Source organism: Salvelinus alpinus, chromosome 4 (assembly GCF_045679555.1).
Source record: "Salvelinus alpinus chromosome 4, SLU_Salpinus.1, whole genome shotgun sequence".
Lineage (NCBI taxonomy): Eukaryota > Metazoa > Chordata > Actinopteri > Salmoniformes > Salmonidae > Salvelinus > Salvelinus alpinus.
Window position 1 is genome coordinate 94,162,803 of NC_092089.1, and position 11,494 is coordinate 94,174,296.

The 11,494-nt window shown below is 47.9% G+C and overlaps 1 protein-coding gene across 1 annotated transcript in view; it reads left to right on the top strand.

Annotated features, from left to right (window-relative positions):
- The window catches only part of sh3tc2 (SH3 domain and tetratricopeptide repeats 2), a 58,658-nt gene that overhangs the window by 32,595 nt on the left and 14,569 nt on the right, over positions 1 to 11,494 (top strand). The window contains exons 10-18 of the mRNA XM_071395347.1: positions 1,354 to 1,490; positions 3,330 to 3,380; positions 4,120 to 4,388; positions 4,602 to 4,796; positions 5,095 to 5,396; positions 6,045 to 6,276; positions 7,829 to 8,155; positions 9,330 to 9,550; positions 11,118 to 11,284. Of these exons, the coding sequence (XP_071251448.1) occupies positions 1,354 to 1,490; positions 3,330 to 3,380; positions 4,120 to 4,388; positions 4,602 to 4,796; positions 5,095 to 5,396; positions 6,045 to 6,276; positions 7,829 to 8,155; positions 9,330 to 9,550; positions 11,118 to 11,284 (1,901 nt within the window). The remainder of the gene's footprint in view (positions 1 to 1,353; positions 1,491 to 3,329; positions 3,381 to 4,119; positions 4,389 to 4,601; positions 4,797 to 5,094; positions 5,397 to 6,044; positions 6,277 to 7,828; positions 8,156 to 9,329; positions 9,551 to 11,117; positions 11,285 to 11,494) is intronic.

Below are 11,494 nucleotides of genomic sequence, written 5' to 3' on the forward strand. Positions count from 1 at the left end.
ACATTTACATGTTCTATCTGTTTATCTGTTGTCAATAGTAGAGGCTTCAGGTGGAGGGATAGAGGGAGGGATGGAGGTGTAAAGAGATGGATGGTTGGAGAGATGGGCTGGGATGGAGGGATGGAGGTGTAAAGAGATGGATGGTTGGAGAGATGGGCTGGGATGGAGGGATGGATGGATGGAGTGATGGAGGGATGGAGGTGTAAAGAGATGGATGGTTGGAGAGATGGGCTGGGATGGAGTGATGGAGGGATGGAGTGATGGAGGGATGGAGGTGTAAAGAGATGGATGGTTGGAGAGATGGGCTGGGATGGAGGGATGGATGGATGGAGTGATGGAGGGATGGAGGTGTAAAGAGATGGATGGTTGGAGAGATGGGCTGGGATGGAGGGATGGATGGATGGAGTGATGGAGGGATGGAGGTGTAAAGAGATGGATGGTTGGAGAGATGGGCTGGGATGGAGTGATGGAGGGATGGAGTGATGGAGGGATGGAGGTGTAAAGAGATGGATGGTTGGAGAGATGGGCTGGGATGGAGTGATGGAGGGATGGAGTGATGGAGGGATGGAGGTGTAAAGAGATGGATGGTTGGAGAGATGGGCTGGGATGGAGGGATGGAGGTGTAAAGAGATGGATGGTTGGAGAGATGGGCTGGGATGGAGTGATGGAGGGATGGAATGATGGAGGGATGGAGGTGTAAAGAGATGGATGGTTGGAGAGATGGGCTGGGATGGAGGGATGGATGGATGGAGTGATGGAGGGATGGAGGTGTAAAGAGATGGATGGAGGGATGGAGGTGTAAAGAGATGGATGGTTGGAGAGATGGGCTGGGATGGAGGGATGGATGGATGGAGTGATGGAGGGATGGAGGTGTAAAGAGATGGATGGTTGGAGAGATGGGCTGGGATGGAGTGATGGAGGGATGGAGTGATGGAGGGATGGAGGTGTAAAGAGATGGATGGTTGGAGAGATGGGCTGGGATGGAGTGATGGAGGGATGGAGTGATGGAGGGATGGAGGTGTAAAGAGATGGATGGTTGGAGAGATGGGCTGGGATGGAGTGATGGAGGGATGGAGTGATGGAGAATTGGAGGTGTAAAGAGATGGATGGTTGGAGAGATGGGCTGGGATGGAGGGATGGAGAGATGGAGTGATGGAGGGATGGAGGTGTAAAGAGATGGATGGTTGGAGAGATGGGCTGGGATGGAGGGATGGAGAGAAGGAGGGTGGAGCGATGGAGGGGTGGTTGAGAGCAGAGTCATGTGGGTGATAATGCTTTCTTTGTCTCTCTCCCCCTCCCTCTCTCTGTCCTCTCTCTACTCTCTCACTCTCGCTCTCTCTTCCTCCCTCTCAGAGATGGACAACTTGTGTTTCTGAGTGAGGAGGAGCGTGCATCTCTTTCCCAGGTTAACCCCTGCAGTACTGAGCCCAGAGACAGTGGCCTGCTAGAGAGACTCTTCTCCTCTGACATCAGTACTGTCTACAGACTAGGTAGGGGGAGGATCACCCGGTCAATACGGTTTAGGGAATTAATGAGTACTGTCAGACTACTGTAGGTAGAGAACCATTGTATTATACTGAGTACTGTCAGACTACTGTAGGTAGAGAACCACTGTGTTTTACTGAGTACTGTCACTGTAGGTAGAGAACCATTGTGTTTTACTGAGTACTGTCAGACTACTGTAGGTAGAGAACCATTGTGTTTTACTGAGTACTGTCACTGTAGGTAGAGAACCACTGTGTTTTACTGAGTACTGTCACTGTAGGTAGAGAACCACTGTGTTATACTGAGTACTGCCAGACTACTGTAGGTAGAGAACCACTGTGTTATACTGAGTACTGCCAGACTACTGTAGGTAGAGAACCATTGTGTTTTACTGAGTACTGTCACTGTAGGTAGAGAACCACTGTGTTTTACTGAGTACTGTCACTGTAGGTAGAGAACCACTGTGTTATACTGAGTACTGCCAGACTACTGTAGGTAGAGAGCCATTGTGTTTTACTGAGTACTGTCACTGTAGGTAGAGAACCACTGTGTTTTACTGAGTACTGTCACTGTAGGTAGAGAACCACTGTGTTATACTGAGTACTGTCAGACTACTGTAGGTAGAGAACCACTGTGTTTTACTGAGTACTGTCACTGTAGGTAGAGAACCACTGTGTTTTACTGAGTACTGTCACTGTAGGTAGAGAACCATTGTGTTATACTGAGTACTGTCAGACTACTGTAGGTAGAGAACCACTGTGTTTTACTGAGTACTGTCACTGTAGGTAGAGAACCATTGTGTTTTACTGAGTACTGTCAGACTACTGTAGGTAGAGAACCATTGTGTTTTACTGAGTACTGTCACTGTAGGTAGAGAACCACTGTGTTTTACTGAGTACTGTCACTGTAGGTAGAGAACCACTGTGTTATACTGAGTACTGCCAGACTACTGTAGGTAGAGAACCACTGTGTTATACTGAGTACTGCCAGACTACTGTAGGTAGAGAACCATTGTGTTTTACTGAGTACTGTCACTGTAGGTAGAGAACCACTGTGTTTTACTGAGTACTGTCACTGTAGGTAGAGAACCACTGTGTTATACTGAGTACTGCCAGACTACTGTAGGTAGAGAACCATTGTGTTTTACTCAGTACTGTCACTGTAGGTAGAGAACCACTGTGTTTTACTGAGTACTGTCACTGTAGGTAGAGAACCACTGTGTTATACTGAGTACTGCCAGACTACTGTAGGTAGAGAACCATTGTGTTTTACTGAGTACTGTCACTGTAGGTAGAGAACCATTGTGTTTTACTGAGTACTGTCACTGTAGGTAGAGAACCACTGTGTTATACTGAGTACTGTCAGACTACTGTAGGTAGAGAACCACTGTGTTTTACTGAGTACTGTCACTGTAGGTAGAGAACCACTGTGTTATACTGAGTACTACCAGACTACTGTAGGTAGAGAACCATTGTGTTTTACTGAGTACTGTCAGACTACTGTAGGTAGAGAACCACTGTGCTATACTGAGTACTGTCACTGTAGGTAGAGCACCACTGTGTTATACTGAGTACTGCCAGACTACTGTAGGTAGAGAACCACTGTGTTTTACTGAGTACTGTCACTGTAGGTAGAGAACCATTGTGTTTTACTGAGTACTGTCAGACTACTGTAGGTAGAGAACCACTGTGTTATACTGAGTACTGTCACTGTAGGTAGAGAACCACTGTGTTATACTGAGTACTGCCAGACTACTGTAGGTAGGGAACCACTGTGTTTGTATGTATGTAAACATTTGTTATTGTGAAAAGGTGGTTAAATATATGCATGTTTTCTTCCCACAGACAGACTGGATCAGTCTGATTTTACGTACATCAGAAACCAACCTAAACAAGGTTAGTAATACGTTATCTAAATAACAAGGTAGTCTTATGTTTATCAAAGTGAATACGTTGTTTATCAGATTCTTAATACAGCGTCAGCTGAATGGTAGAGTACTGTTTAGAGGCCATTATAAACTGTGTGGTTCCAGCCCTGAATGCTGATTGGCTGACAGCTGTGGTATATCAGACCGTACACCACGGGTGTGACAAAACTGCATTTTTACTGCTCTAATTACGTCGGTAACCAGTTTATAATAGCAATTAGGCTCCTTAGGGGTTTGTGGTTAATGGCCAATATACCACGGCTAAGGGCTGTGTCCAGAAGAACAGCCCTTAGCCGTGGTATATTGGCCATATACCAAACTCCCTCGTGCCTTATTGCTTATATCCTTCTGTCTCAGTCAAAGCCAATAACATTTTCTCCTGACAGCTGTAGATGTTTTGGAAACAACAGAGAGAACAGGGAACTCTATACGAAGTCAAACTCTTTACTTTTCTTCCCTGTTTAGGAGTAGAGTAGGAAACTAATAATGTTTAACTTTTTGCATACATGACATTTTACAAGGGATAGAATATTGTATTATTTTGTTGAGAAGGCAGGATACACATTGTACAATTTACTTTGACAGCCAAGGATGTTTCATAGCTACATTTCTAATGCAATTCTAATGCAATATATTTCTAAGGCATTGAGTTTCATATGCAGTGTGTCTGAACCCTTACGCTCAGTGTTCATATCTTTCTCTCTCAGAGCATAAGCCCCCCACCAGCACCCGGCAGTCCATCATCTCAGAGAAGAATGACGCTACACTCCCATACCACTCCTCCTACGCATCCCAGAATGCTTTAGGGCGTGGCGGTGACGGGGAGCTGCTGTCCTTCAGTCTGGACAACACCTTCAGAGAGATGAACGAGTTCCAGGAAGACCCATCCCTTTTCCTGGAGGAGGGGAGCTGGGAGGGGGAGGAGTCGGAGATCTGTGACCCCACCTTGACCCTGCTCAACATGCATCACTTTCAGGTGAGAGGTCACAGGTTCACTGTTTAGAAATGGAAGGATTTAGACCTGTCTGGTTCATACAGTTCACTTGTGTTTGTTTATTCATTCATTCAAGCACTGTTGATTGGCAATAAAGTACTCTATTATATCCTCTCCTCTCCTCTCCTCTCCTCTCCTCTCCTCTCCTCCTCTCCTCTCCTCTCCTCTCCTCTCCTCTCCTCTCCTCTCCTCCAGGAGGAGTTCCTGCCCCTGTATGACCTCCACCACTCATTCCTCTGGCTGACGTTCTCAGGGCAGAGTGAGGAGGAGTTACTGGGCCACCTGGAGATTGTCAGGGAGGGGGCCAAGAGAACGGGCATGGCCTGGGCACACCGACGGGCATGCTTCCTACTGGGGAGGCTCTGCGCCAAGAAGCTCAAGTACTCCCAGGTAGGGCAGAAGGGAGGAACACTAGAGTACGCATACATGGACACAGCACACACACACACACACACACACACACACACACACACACACACACACACACACACACACACACACACACACACACACACACACACACACACACACACACACACACACACACACACACACACACACACACACACACACACACACGTACAAACACATACATTTATGCATGCACTCACACACAAAAACACACATGCATAACATGAGTGTGCTCTTAAATGTACTTCAATGTCCTTTTCGCACCCCTTTGTCCCAGGCCCGTGTGTATTACGAGGAAGCCCTTGGAGTCTCTGTCGACGGTTTCTCTGACCTCCCTCTCCTCATCGCCCTGTACACCAACCTCACAGCCGTCTACCTCAAACAGAAGATGGCCGACAAGCTGCCCCCAACCCTGGAGAAGGCCAGTGCTCTGCTCCTCTGCCTCCCAAGCCACACCTTCACCTCCCTGGATGAGTTTGAGCTGCTGAAGCTTGTGCTGCGGAGGTCTATGGTGGAAGGGGACAAACACCTGGAGGCACGGGCCTGCTACCTCACTGCCAGCCTCTTCCTCCTCCTTAGGTTGGTGTTGTCTGTATAATGTACTATATAGGGAATAAGGATGCCATTTTGGACACAACCTATGTCCCTTGTTTTTATATATTTTTAATACACACACTGTATCACTTTTATGTGATTGTTGTATAATTAAAAGTTTGACCTCCCGGGTGGCGCAGTGGTCTGCTTTGCAGTGCTAGCTGTGCCACCAGAGACTCTGGGTTCGAGCCCAGGCTCTGTCGCAGCCGGCCGCGACCGGGAAGTCCATGGGGCGACGCACAATTGGCCTAGCGTCGTCCGGGTTAGGGAGGGTTTGGCCGGTAGGGATATCCTTGTTTCATCGCGCACTAGCGACTCCTGTGGCGGGCCGGGCGCAGAGTGCGCTGACAAGGTTGCTAGGTTTATGGTGTATCCTCCGACACATTGGTGTGGCTGGCTTCCGGGTTGGATGCGCGCTGTGTTAAGAAGCAGTGTGGCTTGGTTGGGTTGTGCTTCGGAAGACGCATGGCTCTCGACCTTCATCTCTCCCGAGACCGTACGGGAGTTGCAGCGATGAGACAAGACACTAACTACTAACAATTGGATACCATGAAAAAGGGGGTAAAAAAAGAAATAAAAGTTTGTTATAAATCAAGTATATAATCATTATTATTATTTCAATTATTAATATAGAAAGATAGATGACGCCCTGCCCTTCGCGGAGCGTCTCCAGTTCCTCACCGTTACCCTGTCTGCTGAAAAGGGACGCCCCATCGCCCCCCTGGACCTCAACTGGCTTCTGTCCCGTCTCTACAACCGTAAATACATGCCCTACCTGGCCCTGGCATCACTCAGCCTGGACACTGGACAGGACCACTCACTACAGGATGCCTTCCACAGGATAGAACTGTTCAGCAGGAACTCGGTAGGCTATGGTTTGTTTGTTAAGCAATCACATGCTAATGTTTCAAAAACAAATGAAATATTACTACACAGTATACAACAGACTGGACCCTGTCTTTCAAAGATAATTAGTAAAAATCCAAATAACTTCACAGATCTTGATTGTAAAGGGTTTAAACACTGTTTCCCATGCTTGTTCAATGAACCATAAACAATGAATGAACATGCACCTGTGGAACGGTCGTTAAGACACTAACAGCTTACAGATGGTAGGCAATTAAGGTCACAGTTATGAAAACTTAAGACACTGAAGAGGCCTTTCTACTGACTCTGAAAAACACCAAAAGAAAGATGCCCAGGGTCCCTGCTCATCTGCGTGAACGTGCCTTAGGCATGCTGCAAGGAGGCATGAGGACTGCAGATGTGGCCAGGGCAATAAATTGCAATGTCCCTAATGTGAGACGCCTAAGACAGCTCTACAGGGAGACAGGACGGACAGCTGATCATCCTCGCAGTGGCAGACCACGTGTAACAACACCTGCACAGGATCGGTACATCCGAACATCACACCTGCGGGACAGGTACAGGATGCAACAACAACTGCCCGAGTTACACAAGGAACGCACAATCCCTCCATCAGTGCTCAGACTGTCCGCAGTAGGCTGAGAGAGGCTGTACTGAGGGTTTGTAGGCCTGTTGTAAGGCAGATCCTCACCAGACATCCCTGTAACCCACCAAACCCACCATCGCTGGACCAGACAGGACTGGCAAAAAGGGCTCTTCACTGACGAGTCACGGTTTTGTCTCACCAGGGGTGATGGTCGGATTCGTGTTTATCGTTGAAGGAATGAGCGTTACACCGAGGCCTGTACTCTGGAGCAGGATCGACTTGGAGGTGGAGGGTCCGTCATGGTCTGGGGCGGTGTGTCACAGCATCATCAGACTGAGCTTGTTGTCATTGCAGGCAATCTCAACGCTGTTCATTACAGGGATGACATCCTCCTCCCTCATGTGGTACCCTTCCTGCAGGCTCATCCTGACATGACCCTCCAGCATGACAATGGCACCAGTTATACTGCTCCTGCAAGACAGGAATGTCAGTGTTCTGCCATGGCCAGCGAAGAGTCTGGATCTCAATCCCATTGAGCACGTTTGGGACCTGTTGGATCGGAGAGTGAGGGCTAGGGCCATTCTCCCCAGAAATGTCTGGGAACTTGCAGGTGCCTTGGTGGAAGAGTGGGGTAACATCTCACAGCAAGAACTGGCAAATCTGGTGCAGTCCATGAGGAGGAGATGCACTGCAGTACTTAATGCAGCTGGTGGCCACACCAGATACTGACTGCTACTTTTGATTTTGACCCCCCTTTGTTCAGGACACATTATTCAATTTCTGTTCGTCACATGTCTGTGGAACTTGTTCAGTTTATGTCTTAGTTGTTGATTCTTGTTATGTACATACAAATATTTACACATGTTAAGTTTGCTGAAAATAAACGCAGTTGACAGTGAAAGGACGTGTCTTTTTTTTCTGAGTTTATAATTCTTCAAATGTTTTACATATAAATGTTTCATAGGTGCGTCTGAACCCGCGATGGAAAGAGGGAACGTCTCTTCTCCCAGCCCAGATCGTGGTGTACCTGCAGCAGGCTCTGGCAATTGCGGAGCGGGGTGACGACCTTAAGACCCAGAGAGACCTATGTCTGGGCCTGGCCTGTGTTTACCAGCAACACGGGGCCCTGGAGAAGGCCCTGCCCTGTGCCCAGCAGGCTGTACAGACCGGGGGAGGTATCAACGAGGAGGAGGGGTTTGAGGCGTCAGTACTGCTGGGATGGCTGTTAGTCCTGACGGGACAGCCTGAGAGGGCACAGAACACCTTGCAGCCACTATTACAGTCACTACAGGTAATTACAGTCACTACTTGTAACTAAAATCACTTCAGGTAAGTACAGTCTCTACCAGCAACTACAGTCTCTCTGGTAATTACAGTCTCTACAGGTACCTACAGTCTTTCTGGTAACTACAGTCATAACAGGTAACTAAAATCACTACAGGTAACTACAGTCTCTACAGGTAACTACAGTCTCTCTGGTAACTACAGTCTCTCTGGTAACTACTGTCTCTACAGGTAACTACAGTCTCTCTGGTAACTACAGTCTCTCTGGTAACTACAGTCTCTACAGGTAACTACTGTCACTACAGGTAACTACAGTCTCTACAGGTAACTACAGTCTCTACAGGTAACTACAGTCCCTACAGGTAGGTACAGTCTCTACAGGTAACGACAGTCCCTACAGGTAACTACAGTCTCTACAGGTAATGACAGTCCCTACAGGTAACTACAGTCTCTACAGGTAACTACAGTCCCTACAGGTAACTACAGTCCCTACAGGTAACTACAGTCTCTACAGGTAACTACAGTCTCTACAGGTAACTACAGTCTCTACAGGTAACTACAGTCCCTACAGGTAACTACAGTCCCTACAGGTAACTACAGTCTCTCTGGTAACTACAGTCTCTACAGGTAACTACTGTCACTACAGGTAACTACAGTCTCTACAGGTAACTACAGTCTCTACAGGTAACTACTGTCACTACAGGTAACTACAGTCTCTACAGGTAACTACAGTCTCTACAGGTAACTACAGTCTCTACAGGTAACTACAGTCTCTACAGGTAACTACAGTCTCTACAGGTAACTACAGTCTCTACAGGTAACTACAGTCTCTACAGGTAACTACAGTCCCTACAGGTAACTACAGTCCCTACAGGTAACTACAGTCTCTACAGGTAACTACAGTCTCTACAGGTAACTACAGTCTCTACAGGTAACTACAGTCTCTACAGGTAACTACAGTCTCTACAGGTAACATTATCATTATCTCTACAATATTATGAGTATCATCATCACAACCAACATTGACCTCTAGTCTCTACCCACTACGCACTTGTTTAGCTCTGAAAGAACTGGTCAGATGGAACAAGGTAGTAGCTCCGCCTTGCCACATGCTCGTGGACTTGTAAAGATCTTGTAATCAATCAATCAATCAAACCTCTATCTCCTTTCTTTCCTTGCAGGGAACCGACAGCCCGACCCAGAGGGGAGTGATCCACAACCTGCTGGCTCTGTGTCTGCGGCAGCAGGGTGGCATCCCCGAGGCCGGCAGCCACCTCCACCATGCCCTCACCATCTCCAGGGAGAGTGGCAACCAGAGGAACCAGGCCCTGGCCCTCGCCAACCTGGGCTGCCTGGCACTGGGCGTGGGGGCACCCACACTGGCAGAACGATTCCTATTCAGGTCAGCAAGGAGGGAGGGTGTGTGGGGCTGAGGGGGCAGTGGGTCAGAAGTGTGTGTGTGTGTGTGTGTGTGTGTGTGTGTGTGTGTGTGTGTGTGTGTGTGTGTGTGTGTGTGTGTGTGTGTGTGTGTGTGTGTGTGTGTGTGTGTGTGTGTGTGTGTGTGTGTGTGTGTGTGTGTGTGTGTGTGTACAGTAGGTGACTGCGTACATGCGTGCGTGTTACATTTGTAATAATATGAATCCTTTCCTGGTCGAGTTAGTGTCTGTATCTCTACATGGTTGTTCCCTGTTAAATGAGAGGGACTGTTTCCTACTGTATGTCCCTCAGGTCTCTGTGGTTGTAGCCTGTTAAATGAGAGGGACTGTTTCCTACTGTATGTCCCTCAGGTCTCTGTGGTTGTAGCCTGTTAAATGAGAGGGACTGTTTCCTACTGTATGTCCCTCAGGTCTCTGTGGTTGTAGCCTGTTAAATGAGAGGGACTGTTTCCTACTGTATGTCCCTCAGGTCTCTGTGGTTGTAGCCTGTTAAATGAGAGGGACTGTTTCCTACTGTATGTCCCTCAGGTCTCTGTGGTTGTAGCCTGTTAAATGAGAGGGACTGTTTCCTACTGTATGTCCCTCAGGTCTCTGTGGTTGTAGCCTGTTAAATGAGAGGGACTGTTTCCTACTGTATGTCCCTCAGGTCTCTGTGGTTGTAGCCTGTTAAATGAGAGGGACTGTTTCCTACTGTATATCCCTCAGGTCTCTGTGGTTGTAGCCTGTTAAATGAGAGGGACTGTTTCCTACTGTATGTCCCTCAGGTCTCTGTGGTTGTAGCCTGTTAAATGAGAGGGACTGTTTCCTACTGTATGTCCCTCAGGTCTCTGTGGTTGTAGCCTGTTAAATGAGAGGGACTGTTTCCTACGGTATGTCCCTCAGGTCTCTGTGGTGTGGTAGCCTTGTTAAATGAGAGGGACTGTTTCCTACTGTATATCCCTCAGGTCTCTGTGGTTGTAGCCTGTTAAATGAGAGGGACTGTTTCCTACTGTATGTCCCTCAGGTCTCTGTGGTTGTAGCCTGTTAAATGAGAGGGACTGTTTCCTACTGTATGTCCCTCAGGTCTCTGTGGTTGTAGCCTGTTAAATGAGAGGGACTGTTTCCTACAGTATGTCCCTCAGGTCTCTGTGGTTGTAGCCTGTTAAATGAGAGGGACTGTTTCCTACGGTATGTCCCTCAGGTCTCTGTGGTTGCAGCCTGTTAAATGAGAGGGACTGTTTCCTACTGTATGTCCCTCAGGTCTCTGTGGTTGTTCCTGTTAAATGAGAGGGACTGTTTCCTACTGTATGTCCCTCAGGTCTCTGTGGTTGTAGCCTGTTAAATGAGAGGGACTGTTTCCTACGGTATGTCCCTCAGGTCTCTGTGGTTGTAGCCTGTTAAATGAGAGGGACTGTTTCCTACTGTATGTCCCTCAGGTCTCTGTGGTTGTAGCCTGTTAAATGAGAGGGACTGTTTCCTACTGTATGTCCCTCAGGTCTCTGTGGTTGTAGCCTGTTAAATGAGAGGGACTGTTTCCTACTGTATGTCCCTCAGGTCTCTGGGGTTGTTCCTGGAGATCTGGGAGAGTCCCGTTGACGAGGAGCACGTCCAGACCTACCTATGGTTGGGGCGGAGCTACAAGGACAGGGGGAGGAGCCAGGACGCCAGGCTGTGTTATGAGATGGGCCTCCTCATCTCCCTCCAGGCCAGGAACCTACCAAGTGAGTTACCTTAACCCTATCCCTCCACACCGGGAACCTACCCAGTAAATATCACAGTCAAAACTAACCCGAAACCTAAACCTAACCTTAACGCTAGTTCAACAAAACTACGAAAGATAACAACCAATCACGATCATGTAAATCAAAAGAAGCTACTATCTGAACTTTTGCCTCTGTCTTCTGTCCTCTTCTGTCTCTGTCCTCTGTCCT